This window comes from Mirounga leonina, unplaced genomic scaffold (genome assembly GCF_011800145.1).
Source record: "Mirounga leonina isolate KUSES-001 unplaced genomic scaffold, KU_Mleo_1.0 Mir_153, whole genome shotgun sequence".
NCBI lineage: Eukaryota > Metazoa > Chordata > Mammalia > Carnivora > Phocidae > Mirounga > Mirounga leonina.
The window spans coordinates 5,057,366-5,085,091 of NW_023270387.1; the positions used below are offsets into that span (position 1 = coordinate 5,057,366).

The following is a 27,726-nucleotide window of genomic DNA, read 5'->3' on the forward strand; positions in this document are numbered from 1 at the left end:
GCCTGCTCCCCTTACTTTTTCAGAGAAGAGCCTATCAGGAGAGAATCCAGTAGCTCATTTTTTTTTTTTTAACTTTTCCCCCTATTTTATTTTTTAGATTTTATTTATTTATTTGACAGAGAGATAGAAAGCACAAGTAAGCAGAGAGGCAGGCAGACGGAAAGGGAGAAGCAGACTCTCCACTGAGCAGGGAGCCCGATGCGGGACTCGATCCCAGGACCCCGGGATCATGACCTGAGTCGAAGGCAGCCGCTTAACCGACTGAGCCACCCAGGCGCCCCCAGTAGCTCATTCTTAAAGGAAATATACACATGGTAGCCCTTCACAGAAGTACTTTAGCATAATCGACTTTCATTTTCTGAGAAAGTGGCCCTTATTAAAGCAGATAGGATTAAGACCTTAATTAAGAACACTTTTTAGCCATTGGTCTAGTCTGTCATGATACACGAAATTATTAAAATGGATTTCTTTTTTAAGCATTATTCGAACTTTTACTCCCCTAAAGTATTCCCCTAATGAATGAGGTTTATAAGCTACCTATAGAAATGAAGTGTTTGCTTTTGCCATTTCACTCCACTGTGTGAGGCCCTGAGATTCTTTCAAATTATTGACCAAATGAGTGTGATGAGCTTTACCAACTGTTTCCTTTTGTTCTTGTTTGTTTTTCATTGTGGCAGTAACCAAATCAGTTCCTAAAGAATTTTTATTTTTTATTTTTTAAATTTTATTTTATTATGTTAATCACCATACATTACATCATTAGTTTTTGATGTAGTGTTCCATGATTCATTGTTTGCGTGTAACATCCAGTGCTCCATTCAATACGTGCCCTCTTTTTGTTTTTAACATTTTTAAAAATTTTTTTTATGTTAATCACCATACATTACATCATTAGTTTTTGATGTAGTGTTCCATGATTTATCATTTGCGTATAACACCCAGTTCTCCAATTACGTGCCCTCTTTAATACCCATCACCGGGCTAACCCATCCCCCCAGCCCCCTCCCCTCTAGAACCCTCAGTTTGTTTCTCAGAGTCCATAATCTCTCATGGTTCCTCTCCCCCTCCGATTTCTCCCCCTTCATTTTTCCCTTCCTACTTTTTTTTTTTTCTTTTTTAACATGTAATGTATTATTTGTTTCAAAGGTACAGGTCTGTGATTCATCAGTCTTACACAATTCACAGCACTCACCAGAGCATATACCCTCCCCAATGTCTATCACCCAGCCACCCCATCCCTCCCACCCCCCACCACTCTAGCAACCCTCAGTTTGTTTCCTGAGATTAAAAATTCCTCATATCAGTGAGATCATATGATAATCGTCTCTCTGATTGACTTATTTTGCTTAGCATAATATCCTCTCGTTCCATCCACGTCATGGCAAATAGCAAGATTTCATTCCTTTTGACAGCTGCATAATATTCCATTGTATATATATACCACATCTTCTTTATCCATTCATCTGTTGATGGACATCTTGCTCTTTCCCATAGTTTGGCTATTGTGGACATTGTTGCTATAAACGTTGGGGTGCATGTGCCCCTTCCGATCACTACATTTGTATCTTTGGAGTAAATACCCACTAGTGTAATTGCTGGGTCGTACAGTAGCTCTATTTTCAACTTTGTGAGGAACCTCCATACTGTTTTCCAGAGCAGCTGCTCCAGCTTGCATTCCCACCAACAGTGTAGGAGGGTTCCTCTTTCTCCGCATCCTCGCCAACATCTGTCATTTCCTGACTTGTTAATTTTAGACATTCTGACTGGTGCGAGGTGGTATCTCATTGAAGTTTTGATTTGGATTTCCCTGATGCCGAGTGATGTTGAGCACTTTTTCATGTGTCTGTTGGCCATTTGGATGTCTTCTCTAGAAAAATGTCTGTTCATGTCTTCTGCCCATTTCTTGATTGGGTTATTTGTTCTTTGGGTGTTGAGTTTGATAAATTCTTTATAGATTTTGGATACTAGCCCTTTATCTGATAAAAGAGGCCTTTTCTCTCATTTTTTTATTGCTCCTCTGTTGAACTCAAACATTTTCTGTCCTAATGTAGAGCACTGGCAAATTCTCATATGCATAATAGAAAAAGAAATTTCTTATACTCATGTTTGCTATTTTGCTTTCAAGCATGACAGATTTACTTTCTTCCCTCTGAATTTTTTCTCTCACCCTTCAGACTGCATTTACCTGTTGAGCCACTAACATATTGTATCCTTCGAATTGTATCTTTTTTTTTTTTTGGTTAGTGTTTCCTGTCACTGAATGTTATGTTCTATATTGTGTCAGATATGACAATTCATTATAAAGCAAGCTGTTTCTGTATTACTATTCTCTGTAAGATTTAAAATCCATACATCATAGAATAAACAATTTAGAAGTTGAATTATGTCTGAAATAAGAAAATTTTACATTTGTATTTGTCCCTGTCTATAATAAAGATATATTATTAATAGTCTAAAAAGTAAATTTGCTTATATGCCCATCTCTATTTGAAAGACTAGTTTGAGCATTATAAATTTATGCAGCTGTGGGTCTCACTCTTTCTCAAGTAATAGTATGTGCTGAATCTGTCTTTCTATAGAAAACTCAGGAAAATAGAACCAGCTCCTTAGGCAGTGAAGAGCATAGTATTTGCAGTTTGTATTTGTCAATTAATATATACTGATTGGAATTAAAATTCTTTTAGGTAACTCTTAAAAATGATAATATATTTTGAGGTTTATTTATCCATGAACATCAGTGATCCTCCTTTATCCAGCTATATGATGCTTGTTTATTCTCACCTCTGCTACAGGTGAGAAATGAAACTCAAGTCAGTCCACTTTTCTTTTTGTTAATAATGCTGTAAAGATAATACATGGCCTCAAATTTTTCCTTGTTCACCCCTTACCTTCATTCTCTTACATACTTTTGAGGACCTTTTGTGGGAGATTATGCAGTTATATTTTTATTAGAAATTAAAACAGAAAGATGTAAAACACTAAAATATACAAGTACACATTCCATAGCCTCCAGAGTAATGACATTATCACATGTCACACAGCCTCTGGAAAATTCCACTATATACTCATGAGAAGATGAGAGAGAAAAGGCAAATAACCTCCTAGTTTTATTATGAAATAGTTTTTACCTCCCAGGCCCTCTGAGAAGGTCTTGGAGTCCCTCTAGGGAATCTTCAGACCATACTGTGAGAATGAATCGTTGAAATATGATCAAATCTATATTCAGCTTTGTAAAACTCCTCCTAATAATGTAGTTTACAAAATCTACCACAGGAAAGAGCGTTTGTGTTTACACCAACAGGCTAACTTTCTGTCTTATCTTCCAGTTATGGAAATTCTTGAAGCCCAATACTCCATTGGAATCTCGGATTTCTAAGCAGTGGTGTGAAATTGGTTTCCAAGGTGATGATCCTAAAACAGATTTTCGAGGAATGGGACTTCTGGGCCTATACAATTTGCAGTAAGTAAAATGGAGAAGGGTCGAGTATTAAAAAGTGATGTCCTAGTCACATGGAAATGACCGTTGAGTTACTAGTTCCAAAAGCCACTTGGCAGAAAGCTCCAAGAAAACAGTGAAGTCCTCTGAAAGTCCTCTGAGAGATAACTCAGGTTCCTAAATTTTAAAAAGGTACTACCTCTCCCTTTTCTTTGGCAAACTTTATTGTTTTATAAGCAGATCTCAAATGTTTTAATTTTTAATTTCGTATTATGAAAAAATTTAAGTAGATACAAAAACAAATAGAAGACTGTAAAGAACCCCCTTATACTGTCCAAGTTCAATAATTATCAAGATTTTGAAACATCTGCAACGCTTATTTTTTTTGGCAGAAGTGTGTTAATGAAGTCCTTTACTGTTTGTCATTTCGTCCTCACATTTCAATATGTAGCTCTAAAAAAATCAATATTACCTTGTATTAACCACAGTGCCACTATCACATCTAACAAAATTACAGTGATTCCTTGGTGTCATCTGTATCCAGTCCATATTAAGATTTCCCAGCTCTCTCAAAAATGTCTTCTTATGGCTGGTTTCTTCCAATCCAGTTCCATTCAAATATCTACATATTGCACTTAGTTATTATGTCTCTCCCTGTCTGCCTTCTCCTTTTGCCCCCTCCCCAATGTCATAAACTTGTGCAAGACCCCAGGTCAGCTATCCTCTAAAATGTCCCATGCTCTGGATTTTCTGAAAATTGGAGGTATTCAGAAAGGCATGAGTAGGTTCAGGTTGACACTGAGGGTGGCCTGCCGTGTCCCCTTCTCAGTCCTGTGCTGAGAGGGATGGGAGGCATCACAGCCTGATGGCTCCATTGCAAAGTCCCCCATCAGCCTTTTATCTAACCATTTCATCCTTCAGTGATCTTTGCTGGACCAGTTAATTAATTGCACAAAAAGTGCTTTTCCAATTCTGTGATTCCTCCCACAATTGTTGGCTGGAATTCTGTAAAGACTTGGTTTCCTTCATCAACTATGGTTATTTACTTTCTCTAACATACAGGCAGGACAGATGCTCGATTTTTCCATGTAGTTGCCAATTATCAAAGTGAGGAGTTAGTGCCCTAAGGTCCCTCGTTAGTGACCAAAAAAAAATTTTTTTTTACTTTATTTTTTAAATACCATTTTTTTAAACAATTAGGCCCTTACCTCTTTATTTTATTTATTTGTTTGAGAGAGAGAGAGAGAGCACACAAGCAGGGGGAGGGGCAAAGGGAGAGGGAGAAGCAGGCTCCCCAGCTGAGCAGGGAGCCCGATGCGGGACTCGATCCCAGGACCCTGGGATCATGACCTGAGCCAAAGGCAGACGCTTAACCAACTGAGCCACCCAGGTGCCCCTTAAATACCATTTTTTTTTAAATACCATTTTTAATTCATGGTTCTTATATGTTCATCATGATTCAAATAACTGTGCGCTCATTCTTTCTTTCATGTTTAAATTAATTCATATGGAGTCACTATTTTTCAAGCCAAAGGGAGTCCTTTTCAGTGGTTCTCTGCGATTTGACACCATCCTATTAGTTAGGATAGCTATGTATTTTTTTAAAAAAGATTTTATTTATTTTTATTTGACACAGAGAGAGAGATAGTGAGAGAGAGAGCACAAGCAGGGGGAGCGGCAGGCAGAGGCAGAGGGAGAAGCAGGCTGCCTGCTGAGCAAGGAGCCCAATGCGGGGCTTGATCCCAGGACCCTGGGATCATGACCTGAGCCGAAGGCAGCCGCTTAACTGAGCCACCCAGGCGCCCCAGGATAGCTATGTATTTTAAAAAGAAACGAAGCCTGGGATGCCTGGGCAGCTGAGTCAGTTACATGTCTGCCTTCAGCTCAGGTCATGATCAGGGTCCTGGGATCGAGCCCCGCATAGGGCTCCTTGCTCAGCAGGGAGCCAGCTTCTCCCTTGGCCTGCTGCTCCCCCTACTTGTGCGCTCTTTCTCTCTCTCTCTCTGACAAATAAATAAATAAAATCTTTAAAAAAATAAAAATAAAAGAAACTAAGCCTTAGTCATTTTGGATGCACCCCATTTTTCCTCTAGATGCTTGCTTTTATTTTAAATTTGGGACACTTAATAATCACCTATTCTTTTATGAAATGTTGTAAATACCACATTACATAACATGAATGAATAAAAAGTAAATTTTGAGGACAAAGATACTGTGACAAATAAGTGGATAAAGGATGAGCTTTTGAATAAGTAGAGCTGAGAAAAAAAAAAATCTCTACCTCTGTCTCAATCTCAGTTTCACAAATGGAATGTCAAAAACAAGTCTTTACAACTTTTGGGAGAAAATCTTTTCAGATATATAGGGAGAGATCCCTTAAAGACACAAAGAAAAAAAAGCACAAGTTATAAAACAAAAATCAATACATTTCACACATTAAAAATTTCTGTAAGATAAGCCATCATAAATAAAGTGAAAAGACAAGCCAAGTCTGACACTCACATAAATGATAAAGGACCCCCATCCAGTATATTATTCTCTATAGGGTTATTTGTCTTATTTGTTTGAAGACATTTTTAGATATGCTAGACCAAAAAATATGAACAGATAAGACACAAAAGACATCCAGGTTTTCTAGATGGCCAACAAAAGTATGAAAAGAGACTCAGTTTCATTAATAATCATGGACATGTATATTAAAACTGTTGACTGTGGTTTGAAATTTTCTGAGAAAATTCAAGAGCTTGTTTCATGCTTCAGATTTATGTGGGAGATATATACATGTCAAATTAAATAACATATGCTAATGTTTTATTTTGTTACTGTCTTTATGAAATACTTTTTGTGATGTATTTTATAAGGTATGTAACTGTATTTTTTAAGAAATTTCATTGCCCTTTTTCCCCAGGGTAGAATTTTGCTTTTAGCACCGTATTTCCCATTCATCCAGAATTCAAATACCCATGAACACTCTCCAAGAAAAATGCACTTGAAGTGCATCATCTCTCACCTCCTCTACTCTCTTCCTCTCTCTGTCCCTTGACTGTCACACAGCCCCTCGGTATGTCCCTTCATCCAGGCTGCTTCTGCCTTCTGAGGGGCCTCATCCTGCCCCCTCATCTATAACCCTTCTAACTACAAATATCCTTAGCTCCCTGGGGAATGGCAAAGTTCATAATTAAAATTTCAAACCTGTGGCACCTGGGTGGCTCAGTTGGTTAAGCATCTGCCTTCAGCTCAGGTCATGATCCTGGGGTCCTGGGATCGAGTCCCACATCAGGCTCCCTGCTCAGTGGGGAGTCTCCCTCTCCCTCTGCTGCTCCCCCCCCCCGCTTGTGCTCGCTCGCTCTTTCTCTCTCTGTCAAATAAATAAATAAAAATCTTTAAAATAAAAAGATAAAATTTCAAACCCACTCGATACATTCCTAAATCTGTGTGGGTTTTACAACTTCCCTATTATACTGTCATTATATTTGGAAAATCCTATTATGAAAAGCCGTCTGTTCTCTGGAAGAGCTGAAACAAGTGGGAGTCTTCTGCTGGTGTCTACCTCTGAATGCAAAATGGCCTGAAACTGGATTAAAATGAATGCATCCAACAGGTATGGAGCTGTGGTTTTCTTTTCCCCCAACTGCAGGTATTTTGCAGAAAGGGACGCTGTAGCAGCTCAGCAGGTCCTCTCTGACTCTCTTCATCCAAAATGCAGGTAATTACTAAAAATAAAAGATGGATTAGGCTTATGGCTTAGGTCAGAGGAACTTCTCCACAGATATGTGAGTGAGATTCTCAGGAGCATCAACCCACCAGAAGTGAGGCTTAAAGCTCTTTCAAATGAGCACTTTGGACAAATACTGAATAAGAGGGTTAAAACTTCCAGGTACTTATGACAGGATTCAGGATGTAAAGTGGCACCGTTCAAGTGAGATGCGTATTTAAAGGGACTGATAACATCGCTGGTGTCCAGAGGATTAAGGAGGTGCGCATAGAAGGAGAAAGGCAGAGCCTGAAAGAAAGATTTCAGAGACAGAAGAGCACGATGGGGGGACAGAGGGGAGAAGGGGAGCTATGAAGTCAGGGGCCAACTGAGAAAATCCAGAATGCTGAGGCTTTTTTATTTTCCTTGATAAAAATCTAGATTCTAAATATTTTGCATTTTCATTTAACTTCCTAAATTTTTTTTTCTTTAACTGATTACATGAAGGGATATCACTAAAGAGGAAATAAGGTATTTCTTATTTGCTTTTGTGTTTTGTTGCTTTTATTTCATTTTAGAATCAGTATGGGTAAGAATTTTTACAGAAATATAAATTCTTGAAAATTTTTCAAAAAACATTTCCCAACTTTTTATCTATTATACTTCATTATATTTAGGTTGTGTTTTAGTGAAGGAAAACCAGATTAGACCAACCTAACAGAAAATATCAAAGAGCTTTTCTACAGTCACGGCTGTACCTGATCAGAGAACCATGTTGAGCACTTCACCTAATGGCTGAACACGTCACCACACATGCTCTGACCTCATCTACTCCCCAGAGCGGGACATTTCATTTGGAAGTTTTGTTGCATAGAGCAATTTTTCTCTTCTACTATATATTTCTAATTTCATTATTAAAAATAGTAGTTATCGTATATAAGGAGTTCTGCCATTTTGCAGTCATGCTTTTGTATCACTTCTTTCTCCTCAGCATGCCAAGTTCCTTGTTAGTGTTCATATTTAATAAATCAACCCCAAATTTTATCATACCATTCTCAAAATTCAGAAACAGGTTAACTTTGCTCCCGCCACCTTACTATTATTCAAGCTTCATTTGGCTAAGGTTCATTAAATTACACTATACTTTCTAAATTTGTATTTATAATCTTTTATTTATAAGATTATATTTTCATTTTTTTACCTTTTTATTTGAGAAAAACAGTAAAATCATTTAGCTCTTTCTTGAGATAGATATAGATATATATACATATATATATGTATATATATATATAAAACCTGGTTAAAATCAAGCTATTTTAATTTAATTTTTAACTGCATTTTCTGAATTGCATATTTCTGTGATGTAGAGACTCTGAACTTCCTCCAATTAAAATTGTCTGGGGAGTCAGTGTCTATACTCAGGTATTCCTGGAAGAACATCAGAAAAACACATGAATCCTCCATGGTCATTGGGAAGTGAATATTTTTTTGATTAATCATTATAGGATGATAAATTTTAGCTGTGAGCCATTCTCAAAGCTAGGCTTTGTAGTTTTATTTCTTGTGTCAACCATCAGAGAGGATATATTTGATAGTTTATGTGTGAATACTCTTATTTAAGAAGAGACTACCATGTGTGTGTGTGCGGGGGGGCTTACAGATAAAGCCACCATGCTGTGTTCCTCAAGCCACCATAAAATTGAGTAGTATTTGAACGTCAAATATTAATCACTTCATATTGATGGTAAATGTTAGTAAACACAAATCAGAATGTTTTGAAAATGCTACTATCCTTCACCAATGCCTAAAATAAGTACATACTGACCACTTGCGCTAGCAGCGTAGGTTGTCAGGCCCCGAATACTTCAGGTGTTGAGCAGCAGTGTATGCTAAGGAAACTCTCCTGTCTACCCAACAGCAAGCATTATACATTGCTGTATTGCTCTTGTAAACCTCCATCTGTTACGTCCTAGAGTAGCCTGAGGGACCTAAGTACATTCAAGTCTAAGAGAATTTTGCAACAAGTTTGTTGTTGTTACTGTTGTGTGTTTCTTGAAGAAAGGGATTCATTCTATTTGGTCCAGGATATCCTGTAAGTGGTTAAATGAGTGGAGGTCATTTGGCCTTTTCTTTTATTTCCAATGCAGAAAAAGACTTCACTTAAATACGGAGACACTATGTATTTTTAAAGCTTTGTTAAGAGAAAATAGATGCTTATAAATCTGTTTATTTAAAGTTTCTTAAATTTCATCCCTAACTCAGTTTAGTTCAGATATGAGTCTTCTAAGTAAAAATCTAATGCCTTTTTGGCTGGTTGGTTGGCTGGTTTGTAGGCAGTTACACCTTAAAAAGAGGTGGCATATTTTAACATGAATGAAAGGCAGTTACTTTGAATTACAACTAGTCATTTACAGAGTGGAAAGTACATATAGTTAAATACCAATTTTGTATCATGTTTTTGTGGTCGTGTGCTGTGTGTATCACATGGGTGTCTTTTAATGTAGCGTGTGCAACGTATTATAGAGAACCCTAGTTAGATGGAAGCTAAATGTTCGTAACAGTAATTTTAAAATGTTATTTAGTTCAAATGCTAACCACATTTTTTAGTGTAAAATGAAGATTACATTAGCCACAGAGAGGAGTGGAACATGGTTTCTGTTTACAAAACATTGACAGTATGGAGCGGGGGAGAATGGGAAGGACTTGCAAGTCCACAAAGTAAAAGAATGCAAGGCAATATTTTCAGAATACTTCTATGATAGACCCCTTTCTACAAAGTCTTATTCAGAAGCTCAAATTATAAAATGGATCAAAATGGAACTGCTGTGGTTTAGCTGTCTTAGCTTAGACAGAGGAAATGCCACAGGACTTGTGAAAACAGAGTTTTTAAAACCTATATATCCTTCCTTCCTCCCTCCCTGCCTTCATTCCTTTCACTAGTTCACTACTTTATTCAATTTGGCACCTACGGTGAGCCAGACATCACAAATAAGAATGAATAGGATAAATGCCAGGAAATAAAACCAAAGGAGATGCAGTGGGGAATTATGAGAGAGCAAGGGAGCATCTGGTTAGAAGAGACATACCCCATGGAGAAAGTATTGTTTGATAATCAATGATTTCATAAAAAAGTACTTTAGTGTTTCACCTTAAGGACTGTCTCTCACTGCTGCACTAAAGGGAATAAGGGATAAGTAGCAGGGCTTTAAGTAATCCCATTTCTGAGCTCCACATAAATTTTACTATGGATTTTTAATTGATAAAATTTACATTGATTAGTGTTTGAGAACTGAGTTACAGACATCTCTGCATCTAGTCAATAGTTTTAATATAAACATTAAAAGAGAAAAGTACCAATTAGAGATTAAATCTTATTTCTTTATTCATTCATTCAGCAAATTCAGCAAAGCAGAATGGGAGAAGAAAAGGATGGATAAAGCAATTGGGTGAGTGTGGGATTTCATATATAAAGGCTGTCAATCAGAACCAGAACCAGGAAAAAAAAATGTCCTAAGAACACTGTAAAAGATGACAAAGATGAAAAATGTCCTAATGGAAATATATAATCCAGTTGAACTTTTTTTTCTTTTAAGATTTTATTTATTCATTTGAGAGACAATGAGATAGAAAGAGAGCATGAGAGGGGGGAAGGTCAGAGGGAGAAGCAGACTCCCTGCCGAGCAGGGAGCCGGATGCAGGACTCAATCCCAGGACTCGAGGATCATGACCTGAGCTGAAGGCAGTCGCTTAACCAACTGAGCCACCCAGGCGCCCAATCCAGTTGAACTTTTAAAAGAACCATAAGTTTTTGGATTTATTTGGGTGATTCTATGGTACTACTTTGCCTTTGACCAACTGACAATCTTTACAAAGTTATAACTATATGAAAATGATTTTCAGAAATCATCTAAATGAATTATATTTGGTAGGGTAGGGTGGCTTAGTTAGTTAGGCATCCGACTCTTGATCTCAGCTCTGGTCTCGATCTCAGGGTTATGAGTTCAGGCCCTGCATTGTGCTCCATGCTGGGTGTGGAGCCTACTTAAAAAAAAATATAAGTGTAGGGGCGCCTGGGTGGCTGAGCCGTTAAGTGTCTGCCTTCCGCTCAGGTCATGATCCCAGGGTCCTGGGATCGAGTCCCGCATCAGGCTCCCTGCTCCATGGGAAGCCGGCTTCTCCTTCTCCCACTCTCCCTGCTTGTGTTCCCTCTCTCACTGTGTCTCTCTCTGTCAAATAAATAAATAAAATACTTAAAAAATAATAATAATATAAATAAATAATAAGCGTATCTGGTAGGGTTTTTTTTAAGGATTTTTATCAAGTATCAGGCTATTAGATTATACATTTACTTTATTAGTTTTTTTTAATGCCCCATTTCATTCAAAAATATTTCTGAATGGAGACTCCTTTTTTTTATGTGCTGGATTTATATTACCCACAGACTTAAGACCTCAATTCCATTTAATTTTTGGTTTTTGTTTTTTGTTTTTTAAATATTTTTATTTATTTATTTGACACAGAGAGAGAGAGAAATAGCAAGAGCAGGAGCACAAGCAGGGGGAGTGGGGGAGGGAGAAGCAGGCTTCCCTCCCAACAGGGAGCCCGACGCGGGGCTCGATCCCAGGACCCTGGGATCATGACCTGAGCCGAAGGCAGACGCTTAACAACTGAGCCACCCAGGCGCCCCTCCATTTAATTTTTGGTAGCCATGTAGAAAAGGAACTAGGAAATATACCCTGAGTGTCAAGATACTTAAATTTTGCCTCATTTTAAAAGTAATATATGACTTATTATGGAAAATATAGAAAATACAGGAAAGGAAACAAAAAAAGTCACCCCTATATTATTCCTCTAACATAGCATAGTAATATTTGGTGGCACTTCATTCTTGCCCTCTTTTTGTGCACATGTGTGAGCATGTAATAAAACGTAGCTTGTTTCATACATAATGTTTCCAACTTAAATAGTCTTTAGGAATACAGTATTTGTTGGCTGTAATATGAGATTGCCATAATTTATTTCACCAGTCATCTTTTTTTAGAATATCTGAATAGTTCCCACGTCTTTGCCATTATAAATAATGCTATAATGAGTATCCTTGAATATAAAGTTCTTTGTTTCTGATTTTTTTTTTCTCTCATATATTTGGAAATAGAATTACCAAATCAAAGCATATGGACTCTTAATTCCCTTGGTTACATTACTGGCATTTTCTAGTAAGTTACAACATTCAGGGTAAAGACTGGGTAGAAAGGGAATGGCAACCTGCCACTCTGATAATTTAGCAGCAATTTAAAAATCAGATTATTTTTAAATGCTTATGTGACATGCAGTTGGTTTTGTGGTTTGCACTTTGCAGGTACTCATTCGCAATTGTGGGCATCAATATAACTGATCTGGCATATAATCTACTGGTGAGCGGAGCTCTAAAAACTCACTTCTACAACATCGCCCCAGAAGCTCCAACACTGTCTCATTTCCAGCAAACATTCTGTAAGTATCCTGTTGCTGAATTATCAATACAGTTACTATGGAACATTCTATGCAAGGGGCAAAGCTGAGAGATCTTTGCAATTTGGCTGCTTTGGGATCTTTGAACTTCCCCTTTGGTTTTGATTTTGTTGTTGTTTTCTCATTCAGAAACCTCGAGTAATATTTTCAGGCATTGTGGATTTTTCTCTTTCCCAGCTCTTGCATAATATCCACTCTATCAACTTCTGGTCTGGGTATCTCTCTCCGATGCAGCATGGCATAGCACTTGAGAGTGCAGGTTCGGAAGACAGCCCGAGGTGATTCCCAGATCTATGTTTACCAGCCTCTCTAAGCCTTGGTTATGTCAGGTATAAGATGAGTCCTTTCCTCATAGAGTTGCTATGAAGATAAAGTGAGATCATGGGTAAAAAGTTCTAACTAGCTCGCTCCCTAGTTAGTGCTCAGTGAACATTAGAAAGAGGAGATGTTGGTGTAGCGGGTGGTGCTGATGGTGGTGGAGCTCAATGGCATTACCTCCCTGCCACCACTAGTACCTCTACAGAAGGAAGTACTAATGAGGGGCATCCGTGGGGTTTGCAGTTACACTGAGGCTTCAGAAGATAAAAACCGAGACTATATGACAGAGTCCTGGGACAGTGTTTTCTGTTCTTAGAGACAGAATCCTAAAATCTGAATGTCATTGTGACCCTTGTGGGCCAGACACAAACTGGTTTGGAGGACCGTGGAAAGATGTTCCAAGTCACTAAGCAATCCAGGCAATTTAAAGGAGAAATGCCATTTAAACCATTTAAACCATGCTTACTGCTCTGAGGGCCTTGTACCCAGGCTTTCTTAGAAATTTTCTGAGAAAATTTCCAAGTTTCTCTTCTCTTTTAAACTTTTTCAGCTCTTCTCTTCTGTTAATTTGCTGAGCAGGTCTGCCACTCTAACTATGGTTAAGACACAGCTGTTCATCCCAAATCCACTCTGGGGAATACTGTTTCCCACTTCATTTTTACAATGTGACAGAGTTAACAGCAATTTCTTTTATCTAAACTCCTAAATTAATAGTGATTATGTTATCTAGGATTTTGTCTTTTTTAGTGTCTGCTTAATCAGGACTTCTGGTTAGAGATGGCATAATTAATGCATGCATTATGCTCCTTTTGAAACTTCACTTAAAGTTAACGTAAAAGTATTTTTCCAAGAAAGCATAAACCCACAAGGACAGGAAAAATCAGGAACAAGGCAGGAAAAGCCTCATTTTGGAAGCTGAAAAACAGGTGATGTGATAACTGATTTAGTAGTCCTGAGGAAGCAAATCCCAAATAGGTAGTGTGGAAAAGTAAGAAGCAACCTGATTTATTCCATGGGACCTCCCAGAAGGTGCAGGAATTGGCAGCATTAGGTGTCTCTGGAAATAGGGGTGAAGGCAGGATCAAAAACAGCAAGACTGCTTGAAAATATGTTAAGAAACTCTTAGAGGCCCAAATCCCCTTCCCTAGGACACAGCTTCTGTCCTTCCCTGCCCCCCAGGAGAGGCTGGTGGATTATTCTCTAGAGGGTTAAAAATAAAGTGTCTCTGGTCTGATGAGAATCAGGTACAGCTGCTGGCAAACCACACTGAAAGTGATGATGGGCACTGAGTCATGCAGGCGGCTTCTCCTTCCCCATTCCTCTAACTTTGGCAGCCAGTCACGAGGCTGACAGGGCCTCCTCTGGGTTATCGGAGCAACCCGACAGAAAACAGCTGAAGATGCTGGCCTCTGGGTTTCCCCAGTGAAACAACCCAGCCATAGCACTCTACAGTCATGCTCACTCTCAAAAAGCCCTACTTACATGCCCAGAGCTTCCAATAAGCTTTTAGTCCCTGGCTTTTTATTTAGTAAAAAATATTAAGACAGCCAAGGATTATCAGATGTCTTAGTTAAAAACATGTCCTCAAATTCTTTGACACTCCTTCCATTAAGAGCTAGGGTTTATTTGTTCCTCTTACCCCTTGAATCTGGGCTGACCAGTTGGCTGGCCAGTAGAATATAGCAGAATTGACACTATGTGCCTTCCAAAACTATGCTAGAAGAGGTTTTTGCCTGGTTCTCAGGGACCGAGCTGCTTTTGAAGGCATGAGCCCCATGTAACGGATCTGATCTCTACATGCTGTGAGGAAGTCTAGGACATATGGCATAGCCATATGTAGGTGATTTCACTGACAGTTCCAGATGAGGTCCCAGCTGATAGCTAGTGTCCCCACAAACATGTGAGTGAAGATACCTCCAAGTGATTCGTGCCACCAGCTATCAAGTCACCACACCCTTCAGGTCTTCAGACATTGAGTGGAGACTCCAGTTGAGACTCCAGACATTGTGGAATGATCCCTCCTATGCCCTTTCTGAATTCCTAATCCACTGAATTCATGAGTGTATTAAAATGGTTGGGGTTTTTTTTGTTTTTTGTTTTTTGTTTTTAAAGATTTTATTTATTTATTTGAGAGAGAGAGAATGAGAGAGAAAGCACATGAGAGGGGGGAGGGTCAGAGGGAGAAGCAGGCTCCCCGCCAAGCAGGGAGCCCGATGCGGGACTCGATCCAGGGACTCCAGGATCATGACCTGAGCTGAAGGCAGTCACTTAACCAACTGAGCCACCCAGGCGCCCTCTTAAAATGGTTGTTTTAAGCCACTGGATTTTGGAATAATTTCATAAGCAGTACTAGATAACAAGAACAGTAATGAAAGCCTCAAGCATGAAACAGAGTCCAAACAAGCAGAAATAAAGCCACTAGAAGGAAATAGAAACTATGCAGGGAGAGAAAAACTTCAAAACTATGTATCATTAGTATCCCCAAGGAATTAAGAAAAGAAATTGTAATTATGAAACAAGAACAAGGTGCTACAGAAAGAACATTCAGAAGACAAAAGAGTGCTCTTAGAAATTAAAAATCAAATAGCAAAAATTAAACACCAAAAAGGATTAGAAGATAAAGCTGAAAATACTCCCATAAAGTAGAACAAAAAGTATAGATGAAAAATAGAAAATAAAGGTCAAGATATTAAAGGACCATTTTAGAAGTCATATATAAAAATGGGATTTCCAGAAAAAGAACAATGACACTAAAGGGAGGGACTCAAAGACGTAAATCAAGAAAAATTTCCAGAACTAAAGGATGGGTTTTCATATTTAAACTAGTAAGCACCAGCATAATAGATTAAAATAGATTCATACCCAAGGTCCGTATCACTATGAAATTTTATGACATCAGAAAGAGATGATTCTAAAAGTTTCCAAAGCTGCCACATGAAGAATTGGGAATCAAGAGGACACTGGAATTCTCAACAGCAACATTGTATTCTAGAAGACAGTGGAATAATGTATTCAAAAATTTAAGAGAATATTTTTTAAAATCTAAGGGCATATGATTTCAATTTAGATTTCTATACCCAGGCTAACTTCCCAATTAAGTGTGAGAGAACAATAAAGATATTTTTTAAATGCAAGGTCTTAAACATTTTACCTCCTTGTACCATTATTAGGAAGATCCTGAAGGGTATGTTTTCATAAAGAGAGTAATCCTGAAAGGAATAAGTGGGGTCCAGAGAGCAGGAAATCTATCACAGGAACCAAGTGAAGAGAATCTTCAAGGATGAAGGTGAAGGGAAAGCCCAAGGTGCTATCTGTGCAGCAGGATGAGAATAATAAATCTAGATTTTAGCAGGTCGGAAGGCTCTGGTAGAGGCTCTTGGAAGAATATGAAATTGATGGAATATCTACTGTTTGAATACACTGCAAAGATGCTGGCATAGCTTAGAGTCCAGTGGGTGAAAACTAAGCAAATAAACAGAGAGGGCAGTTGGTAATACAGCACAAAGAAAATTGTTAGAAAATATGTGATAATATGGTTGGAATGGGTGAAAGGGAGCTAAATCTTCATCTTCTATTATAAAGGAAGTCCAAAAAATCAAGCAATGGCAATCATGTTATATAGAGCTATGGAGGTCGATAATCAAAAGAATCAGCACAAGAATTGATATGTTCCTTTAAGGAAGCAATAATTAAGGCAGGAGGTGCTGCTGGTTTTGTGTTTTTTTGTAACAAGACTTGTTAAACTATGAGACTCTAAACTATGTGCATGTATAACTTAAGATAAAAATGAAGAGCAAATTTAAGAATACATATACCTTATAACTTGTTAAAAATGGAAAATTAAAGTCCCTTACATATGTGATTATAGCTCCTACTTTGACAACTAGATGATTATATTCACTTTGACCACTTCTGACAGATATTGAAGTTTTACTACAGATCAGGTTCTGTGCATCTAAAAAAATAATTAAAACATAGTGAAAGAATTTTGTAATTGGGAAGTAAATGTACTGTTTTTAAAAACTGAAAAGTCTTATGATTGCCACAACTCACTCAATCTGGGAGTCGAGGAAAACTTCCCAAAGCAAGTGCCACTTTCCATGAGACCTGAGGGATGAGTGGCAGGAAATCAAGAAATGGTGGCTGAGTGGTCCAGCCACAAGGGGTGGCACAGGCAAAGGCCACAAGACAAAGAACATGGTGGACTCAAGAAACAGAGCATAGGGTTTGAGGAGGCAGGTGATAGAGCTGACAATAATAAGAGCAGGGAAGGGGTGGGTGAGGGGCACTTATCTTGAAGAGCTTTGTAAACCATTTGAAAGAACATCAACAGTACACGCACCCCGATGTTTATAGCAGCAATGTCCACAACAGCCAAACTGTGGAAAGAGCCAAGATGTCCATCGACGGATGAATGGATTAAGAAGATGTGGTATATATATACAATGGAATATTATGCAGCCATTAAAAGGAATGAAATCTTGCCATTTCCAACGATGTGGATGGAACTGGAGGGTATTATGCTGAGCGAAATAAGTCAATCAGAGAAAGACATGTATCATATGACCTCACTGATATGAGGAATTCTTAATCTCAGGAAACAAACTGAGGGTTGCTGGAGTGGGGGGTGGGGTGGGAGGGATGGGGTTGGCTGGGTGATAGACACTGGGGAGGGTATGTGCTATGGTGAGCGCTGTGAATTGTATAAGACTGTTGAATCACAGACCTGTACCTCTGAAACAAATAATACATTACATGTTAGAAAAAAGAAGAAGAAGAAGAAGAAGAAGATAGCAGGAAGGGAAAAATGAAGGAGGGGAAATCGGAGGGAGAGAGGAACCATGAGAGACTATGGACTCTGAGAAACAAACGGAGGGTTCTAGAGGGCAGGTGGGTGGGGGATAGGTTAGCCTGGTGATGGGTATTAAAGAGGGCACATACTGCATGGAGCACCAGGTGTTATACACAAACAATGAATCATGGAACACTACATCAAGAACTAATGATGTAATGTATGGTGATAAACATAACATAATAAAAAAAAAAAAGAACATCAACAGTAGATAAATAAGTCCCCTTGCTTTGCTTCCCTACCCCTTGTATGTACCCTATTCTATATTTACCATGCTTTTTAGGGAAGCCAGGGAAGCAGTTTTGAGGGAAAATAGAATGAGTTTTAGTTTCAGGCATACTGGGGGTGAGTTCCTTTTGGGAAATCCACATGTAGCTAAATAGTAGACATTCCAATGGAAGGCCCTGGAGCTCTGAGGAATTCCAAGGGCAGATTTGGGATTCATGAGCATTGAGGAGAAAATCAGAGCCACACAGTGTGGGAGCTTTGGCAGGAGAAAATCAAAATTAGAATCATAGGAATTGACATTTAAAGACAGGCATTTTGTTGTTTGTATTCACTACCTCAGCACAGAGCCTGATACAGAGTAAGTACTCACTAAATATTTGTTGGATGATTGGATGGATGGATGGATGGATGGGAAGCTAAAATACTGGATAATGTCTTTTGTGGAAGAAAGGAAGTATAGTTCCTCATGGAGAATTTAATTTAGCCTTGCCCCTGAATGGATATGCTTTCAAGACAACCCTAGCCCAGGTGAGTAGCATGCAATAGGGTTACTTATTTCCCAAGGCCCTCACCAGGTTTTAGAAAGAGCAGCAATCCCCCAATAATTGGGGTATAAGCAGAGGGACTCATGCCTCTCCAGAGGAAGCAAACCATGCCCCGAATTCACTGTTCCTCTATCAGACATGATCAGTTCTGCACGTTTCCTCTGTAATATTCTTGCAATTACCTGTGTCCTTGCTTATGTCTCTGCTGTCTATTAACTGAATGCAGTGAAGCAAAACCAAGATACATTCAAGCAACAACAAATACACTGCAGGCTTGGGATGGAAAGCCAAATTAGTATTCTAAACAGGTATTTCATCTAGGTGAAAAAATATAAGAAACTAATGGCTCTATCATTCTGACTTTATAGTATTACTCAGTGAATACTGCACTGCCAAGGCAGTATGCTACAAAAATTACATTCCATCTAAAGCCCCACGGAACATACAGTTCCACTGAAATGAAGTAAGGTAAGGTGTAGTGAGCACAAGGTAAGTATAATGATCAGAAGAGGAAAAAGAATGATCTTTCCTTTGATCTTCGGAAGAAGGGACTATTCAGTAAGAATGAGAACCAGGGAAAGAGAATACACTAAGAAAGGCAGCAGGTACAGTGGTGAAAAGTCAGCTGATTTCGAGTTCTCGCTTTCAGCTTCCAGCTATATGGTTCAACTGTACGCTCTTCAAGTATCTTTTCTAAGCCCCATGTTCTCATCTGTTAAATGAAGATACATCTACACCACCCACTCCACAAAGAATTAAGAGACTATAAGCAATAGCCTGGCCTCTGTTTCCTCCCTCTACTTTCCACGCCATCTTGTTAGCTTCCTTAGCTACTAAATCACTGGCTGAAATTGTCTCCTTGGGTGTCTCTCCCCAAGAGACAAGAGAATTGGGGAGCACAGGAACTCTACCTTTTTCTTGTATCTGCTGCATATTTGTTAACTGGCAGATGAGCCAACTGGTTAACTGACCAAGTGGATAAATGAACACTCTGTAATGTTATAAAAATGAGTGGAGTATTATAATTATAAATGTACCCTGGAAGCCAAGCCACCATTTCTGCATTTTGATTAAAATCATGTTATACAATCTGTATCTTCCTGGTAGGATAGAGAGAATCTGCAAGCTTTACAGCTTCACTTTTGTACCCTTGAGAGGAGGGATCCTGAGAATAGTGTCAGATTGTTAACTACCCCACCCCTAGTCTTAATCCTTGCCTTTTTTTTTTCTTGCCTACCTTTTAAACCTTTCAAAATGTTTTTCTGTAATTGCATGTAAGGTAGAAAAATGAGGAAACCAAATGGATCTGCATTCTTTTAACACTCTGCACCACACTAGATCACCATTCGAGTGAGTTGCCAGCATACAAGCACACTGTAGAAGAGTATTTTTATACATATGATGCAAAAGTCAATTCTTCATTAAAAGATAATTTTCACAGCACCTGTTCATTATTGTGAATAAGAGTAAAGACCTTATCACTCATGAGATAATAATGAGATTCTTTTAACTCATCATGTATGATTTTAATTCATAGTATTATGAATTAGTATTAGAAGCCTGACTCTACATACAAAACAGCTCAGATGTGTTTATTTGAGCTGAGAGGCCAAGTCAGGAAAATTATGTATTTTATATAGCACAAGAAGAAGAAATTATAAGTAGTCATAGATTTCACTTAAAACCATAAAAATATAATATTTAGGAAAAAGCCAAGGGAACTTAAAAAGAGGGCATCTTTTAGAGCAATGGTTCTCAAATTTTAGTGACCTGAGATTCATCTTACTGCACTGCAGCTGAATCTGGGATGGGAGGTCTGCATTTTTAAAAACGTACCCCATAGCATTCGTGGGATACTTTAGGAGTTTGCCCAGTCACTGAAATGGACAGATGATTGAATTCTTTTGGTTGAATAAGGTACTGAGATTAAAGGAAACCACTTCCTCTTGGTGTGCACTAAATCCAGCAGAATAGTAAACAGACTCCCAGTCATGGCACGTGAAAAATGGTGAGGAGCAAAAGGGATGCTTAACCTGGAAAATGGAGAAGCTCAGGGCATAAGAGACACTTCAGTTACCTGAGTTGGAGAAGGACTGAATTTGTTCCAAGAAATACACAGTAACAGATTTTGGCCCAGTGTGAGGAAAAATCCTTAAGAATCAGGTTCTTCATCCATGGGACAGGTTAATGTCAGTGTTGTCACAAGAAGAGCTCAAGGCTGGAAGCTGCCTCCGGGACTCCCAGCACCAGATAGAGCAGAGATGGACTGGACAGCTCCTGGGATTGCTGATACCTGTGATCTGGGGCTTCCCTGACGTTATCAGGTGCCCATAACAGTGGCAGTGGGTCCTGGAGTGTGGCCCAGAGGCATGTGAGTGAGGGTTGGTGTGTGTCCCCATCAAGAGATATTAAAAACAGTCACATCAGTTAATATGTGTGGAGGGCCCAAAGATAATTCAATCCTAAAAAAATGCAATGGTCAAACCCCCCAAAAAAGTAAAATAAGTTTCTCTCTCCTTACTACCTTTCTTCCTGTAGTTGTAGAGAGACCATATACTTAAAAATGTATAAGCATATTTAACAGTGTAATGAATGAGAAACCCAGGTGTGTTTGTGGAAGTGGACCAGTATCTGGAAGTGTGTTGGGGGTGGGAAGGAAGGTCACTTCTAATTTTGTATTACAGTGAGATATGGTAAAGATTTTAAATATGTATGTTTACAGACCTATGTTAAAGGTTTTCTCATAAGTAGCTAGTTACTAGAAAAACAAATGGTATTCTTTTTTTTTTTTACTATTAGCATTGAGAATGTTTGTTCTCAAATTCTCTCCCCATGCCCCTTATCATTTCTGCTGCTCACTCCTTCCTGTGGAGGTGGGAGAGCTAGGATTCAAACCAGGTTTCTAGCTTCAGAATCCTTGTTCCTATATTCTGCTCCTTCTAATGCTAAAACCAAGAAAAGCTTCTGTAATGTTCGATTTTTTAAACTAGAATTATTTCCTTAAATGCTTTGCTTCTAATATATGAGACACTTGAGCTTGTAATAGGTTCACTACATACAAATATCTATTATTGTCTTTTTAAAAAACTATTCACATTTCAATTCTGAATGTGGTTGGGGGAGGGTGCACAGTGGGGAGACAGAACACAGTGAATAGATTCAAATACTTAACATTTATTCCAAAAATGTTTCCAATCCAGATCATTCATAGATAACACTTTTGAGACAGAGAAGTATTTGAATACAACATTATGCTTCAGAGCAAGAAGGTCTTATTAACGATTTCATGTAGTTTAATGACCAGTCTGTGTTTTTCAGAGTTGATTTACAATTTTTATTGTCTCACTGTCAGAAGCCATTTTTTTGATTTGTCAGAGTAATTTAAAACTTTACTCAAATCAAATATCAAGAGAAAAAAAGCTGAGTGGAGTAATTTTGAAAAATCAGACCATTATTTTAATTTAATCAGGAGGGGAAGGATGAAGTAGTCACTGTCGGCCTTTCGGATTATGTTCTAGATGTGATTCATATTCAAGAGATGGCAGAACTGATTTGTCTTCCTCCTTGGGAAGAGTAAGAATAATTCCAGGACCAATTGCAAAAGTCTTGCAGATTGGTAGCTTCTACTGCACTAGTTTTAAAGAATAATCTTTAACAGTAATATTTGCTGCATTTTGTTCTCTTCTTTGAGCTCCGTGGTTGCTGTCATTTGGTCTGACATCTCTTTCAGCATTCAGTGATTTTGAATGTAATTAAGGACTTTTTTTTCTCCTGCATTCTTATCACTGTCTTATTTCTAACAGGCTATTTGATGCATGAGTTTCATAAGTTTTGGATTGAAGAGGACCCCATGGACATAATGGAATTCAATCGTGTGCGGGAGAAATTCCGCAAGAGGATCATAAGACAGCTGCAGAACCCAGACATGGCATTGTGCCCACACTTTGCTGCCTCAGAAGGTTTAATCAACATGTAGTCACCCACGCTGGTTTTAACGGATACCCTAGAACACTGCCTCATTGTCGTGTTAGATCCTGCTTAGGTCCCAGCTCACACACTGAATGCACAGTGATTGTATGCATGCCTTCTGGTACAGTATTTTCACCTCTTGGTCATAATTACCAGATCCCCAGATACCACTGTTTCTGGAGTATCTGTCATCCAGTGACCGCTCATATTGTGGCATTATGCAATGTTACATTTGCCTTGACACCCAGGTATGGAGAGAGTTTTCTATTTTTTTAGACTGTTCTCCTCCCCCTCATAATTCAGCACTGAAGAACTGTATTTCTCTAGCTGTATTTTGTATGCAAGAGATTTAGCTGAATCTTGTTCTGTGAAAGCCTTTTAATTTACTGATATGTTTCATGACTACTGCTGCTAGCTCTTCAGGCCAGGTTCATGCTTGGATCTCACTCCACTAAAGTGTATGACTTTCAAACAATACAGACAGACACATGATAAGCCAAACCATTCCTGCAAACACAGCCGCGCCTCGTGAAAATGTAACAAGGCTTACAAGAAGCAGATTTAGGTAGGTGCTGTTTTTGTTTGAAGAACCGCAGAATTATACTGTAACTTCCCCCAGCTGTAACTGTGTCATAGTCATATGGATACCAAATAATTTTATTCCCATAATTTCACTGACTTGGATACCTAAATATGTTTATGATGCTTGGAGCCTCAGAAAAGAAGTATGCATACTTCAAAAACTGCAAAAGGTTTTTCACTGCCTGCCTCTTGCTGAACTCAGAGTTACACGCTGGCACTGTTCTGATCCAAGCGTCTTTGCTTGGGGAACTGAGTGCTGACTGGTTTGTTTTCAATGTCAAGAGGTTATATCAAAAAACAATTTGCAAGAAAATGTGTTGCAAGAGAGGGACCTAAGCTGTGTCCTTCTATAATATTTCTTGAAAATAATGACCTTGTCTTGTATCAGTGAAAAAAGTAAATTGCTTGGAAGGGAAAAAACATCAAATCATTCCAAAACTGCTAAAAATCATTTTAAAAACCATGATTTAGTTTGGAATTATGATTGTAGTCTGTTGAATAGTATTTACCATGGCATTTCATACCCATGGTATTTTATACCTTCTGACTATCAATTTTAGTATTATTAGACATTTGTGTGATCACTTGCTTATTTAAATGAAGTCTGGGTACTGCCTAACTGTCAGTTATATGAATAAATTACATGTCATTCTACTGTAACGTATAGTGGATTTCATTTTAATATTTTTGTGCTTGTACAGCTTCTGAATATGCAAATATGTGAGTGGGTAGAATGTCAAAGACAGACGACCTAGAGCTGAATATAAATCATGCCATCATTCAGAGTAACCAGGTGTAAATTAAAGTGTGTCATGTCTGACAGACTTCTTTTATTTAATGTTGAGGCCTGATGGTGCTTTAATTGAAAGAGTAAGATCCAGCTTCTTCTTTGTAACTTCCTATAAAAGCCTGGTTTATCTACAGCTAGACAATGATAAAGGCAACATTAAGCTGCCTTTTGTTTCCTTGTCCCTTCTAGCTCCTCGGGGACTGTGCTATACTTTCTCTCTCAGCTGCGTACCAGGTGGCAGCATTTTGCATTGCAACTATTACGGCCCTGTGCCCTTCGACAGAATGGAGAAGGGAAGGAGTTGATGAACGCGTGATGTGTATCGTGAGGAATGACCAGAATACAGATTCCTCTCCAGGGTGAGGATGTGTGAACCTGCTAAGTGGCCCGTCCCGGGAGCCGTGAGCGTGCACCACAGCTGCAGCTGCTGAGCGTGCAGACAGCTCTCCACTTCAGGACAGCCTTTGTCAGCCACGTGTGTGTCCCGTCTCCTGCTCCCCACCAGGGCCCCGTGTCACTGCCGCAGCTTGATAGTATGTGGCATTTACACCAGGCTCATGTCTCTTCTGCTCAGGTAGACACAGCTGATGGTAACAAAGCTGGGAGCTTTCCCTCCCAGCTCCTTGCATCTCTCTCTGTTGTACCCTAACATGGCTGCACAATTTTAGGAGGAGCAAACTGCCAGCTCCTTCCAGTTCTGGGTATTATTAGACTTCTCATTCACACCTCTTTGTGAAAGATGCGCTCCACCCAGTAACCGGAAGTGAGGTGAGAAAAAGAAGAGAAGAAGGTTTCAAAAGCATAAAAAAATGTGTGATGTGTATGCGTTTTCCCCTTGAGCATTCTTAGCTTGCTCATCCTTATTCCACCGAACAAGGGTTGACCACTTAAAATGTAAATTATGTAGCAAGCCTCTCACAAGTTTTCCAAAACACTGCTTGCTGTGATAAACACATTCCGGTTTGTACCACAGAAAGAAAACTCTCTGAAGCACCATTTTTGAAAATTATGACTTCCCTTTGACTTTCCTTATCACAGTTCTTATTATTGTAACTGAAAAAATAGTTTTTGCCTGATAACCCACCATCTTTTCCACTTGAAACAAAACTTAAATACATACCTATCCCAAAATGTAGGATGACCTTACAATATATCTTCCAAAGCTCACAACACTTTTGAGAGAAAAAGAGGATGCTGTTAATAATTTCTTCAGGACAACGGCGTGAACTGGGACAGCATAAGAAAACCGAGATGTCAGCTATTAAGTAGGGACTGTCTACCCACAACTCAGACAAATGCAACCTGATTTTTTCACACTCAAGCCTCTGGCAGAAGTGTATCGCAGGGATACAGACATTTTGATATCTAGGATATTACCCAACATCTTAAAGACCCATCAAGAGGCACAAGCTTCATCTGAGAAGCTCACATGAACAGGCTAGGCTTACTTATAGAAAGCAGTAGGGAAACAAAACCCAGCAATCAAACTCCATGGCCCTAAATTAGCTTGATCTGTAAACAGATGGGGCCAGATCCAAACCGAAGAAATATCAGGAGCAGACCAAAGTTGGTAAAGTGTGGGGATCAGGCATGAGAAATAGAAGGAAAAGGGGACAGGAAAAAAAAAGTGTCAGCTAGGTCCATAGCCATACCTAGGAAACTTTGAGCCACGGTGACATACTCTATCAAAGCAATGCTTCTAACTCTTCAGGGAGCTTGAAGTAACTGCTCTAATCTGGAAACAAAATGGCAGAAAAGCAGAATCAAGTATAACATCAAGTCCTAGAATGACAGAGATTCTAGTATGGTTTCCATTTCAAGAGTGAACATTTAGTGAGTGCTGATCCTATGTGTCAGGACCATGCTAGCCTTTATTTGCATTAGTTCATCTCCTCAACAACATACAAAGTGAAATTGCTTCCTTCTTTTTCTAGACAAACAGGCTTAGAGAATCAAATATATTGCCACAGGTCTCAAGAAAACAAAATATCACCTCACACAGCAAAATGTTGGTGAAGATGTGGAGAAAAGGGAACCCAGGTGCACCGTGGGTGGGAATGCAAACTGGGGCAGCCACTCTGGAAAACGGTGTGGAGGATCCTCAAAAAATTAAAAATAGAACTACTCTATGATCCAGCAATTCCATTTCTGGGTATTTATTCAAAGGAAATGAAAGCACTAACTCAAAAAGATATCCGCAAACCCAGGTTCACTAGAGCATTACTTAAAATAGCCAAGACATAAAAAAAATAAAAATAAAAATAAATAAAATAGCCAAGACATGAAAACAAGTGTCCATCGAATGATGAAAATATATATATATATGCCATGTTTTCTTTATTCATATATTTTACACACACACACACACAATGGAATATTATTCAGCCAAAAAAAGAAGGAAATTCTGACATTTGTGACAACATGGATGGAACCTGAGGGCATTATGCTAAGTGAAATAAGTCAGACAGAAAGGCAAATACCTTATGATCTCACTTATATGTGGAATCTAAAAAAAAGCCTGAACTCACAGATACATATTGTGGTTGCCAGAGCAGGTGGTAGGGTAAAGGTGGTCAAGAGGTACAAAAAAGAAGTAGTAGTAAGTGGCACAGCTAGATCTTGAACCCAGGGCCTTAAGCCCTGACTTGTAATCATGCTGTCTCCCTAATGAATTATTCTCTATTGTCCAGGGTAGGTTATAAACTTAAGTACAAAACCTACCCCCCAAGTGATAATATATATGTAAAAACAGTTCTTGCTCAGGTGTCTTTAGGATGAATTCATACACTGCAGATCACAAATGCTGCCATACTGTCCCTCAGGACTTCCCCCATTTTTTGTTAGAATTTCTTTCTTGATACACAAAGAACAATTTTTACAGGACTGTGAGCTCTCTCTCCTGATCTCTGTCTCCCCCAAGAGTCATGGAAGCCTGCACACCACCTCCAGGCTCCCCTGTGGGAAACTTCAGTGAGGTTCCTATATGGGCCTGCAGAGCCTGGGCTGCAATATGCTCACACAGATGCTTAGGAGAGAGGTCAGGGCAGGATTACAAAAAATAAAATGTTGACTTAGTACCTTCCTATTATTTTATCTATTGTGTACCTGGCACTGTGGTCTGATTTGCAAAAGAGGCCATAGATGAAAAGTTTATGGTGGGGCACCTGGCTGGCTCGGTTGGGTAAGCGTCCAACTCTTGGTTTCTGCTCAGGTCATGATGTCAGGGTCATGATATCAAGCCCCACATGAGGCTCTGCACTCAGCACAGAGTCCGCTTGAGATTCTCTCTTTTCCTTTGCTATTCCCCCTACTCATGTAAGTGGGCTCTCTCTCTTAAATATAAATAAATAAATGAATGAATGAATGAATGAATGTATGTATGTGGCAAAGAGAAGAGAAAGCTGAGCTTCAGCTTGTAAAGCAACAATTGAACCCCCTCCATCATGCAAGGTGGGTTAAGGGAGGTCCCTTTAAGACTGCCACCTACCGGGGCGCCTGGGTGGCTCAGTTGGTTAAGCGACTGCCTTCGGCTCAGGTCATGATCCTGGAGTCCTGGGATCGAGTCCCGCATCGGGCTCCCTGCTCAGCAGGGAGCCTGCTTCTCCCTCTGACCCTCCCCCCTCTCATGTGCTCTCTGTCTCTTTCATTCTCTCTGTCTCAAATAAATAAATAAATAAATCTTTAAAAAAAAAAAAAAAAAAAAGACTGCCACCTACCATAACAATAGCTCAGATGCATTCCACAGCATTGAAAGGTATGGGTCTTGGAATAGACTTTATTAGGAACATTTCTAAATCAAGG

General features: G+C 39.0%; 1 protein-coding gene across 1 annotated transcript in view; it reads left to right on the forward strand.

The window, feature by feature from the left end:
- ELMOD1 (ELMO domain containing 1) overlaps positions 1–23,831 on the forward strand; it is a 67,675-nt gene extending 43,844 nt beyond the window's left edge. The window contains exons 7-12 of the mRNA XM_035008848.1: positions 3,327–3,460; positions 7,074–7,142; positions 7,638–7,661; positions 10,526–10,576; positions 12,490–12,623; positions 22,388–23,831. Coding sequence (XP_034864739.1) covers positions 3,327–3,460; positions 7,074–7,142; positions 7,638–7,661; positions 10,526–10,576; positions 12,490–12,623; positions 22,388–22,560 — 585 coding nt within the window. The 3' untranslated portion in view covers positions 22,561–23,831. The remainder of the gene's footprint in view (positions 1–3,326; positions 3,461–7,073; positions 7,143–7,637; positions 7,662–10,525; positions 10,577–12,489; positions 12,624–22,387) is intronic.
- Positions 23,832–27,726: the final 3,895 nt, after the last annotated feature.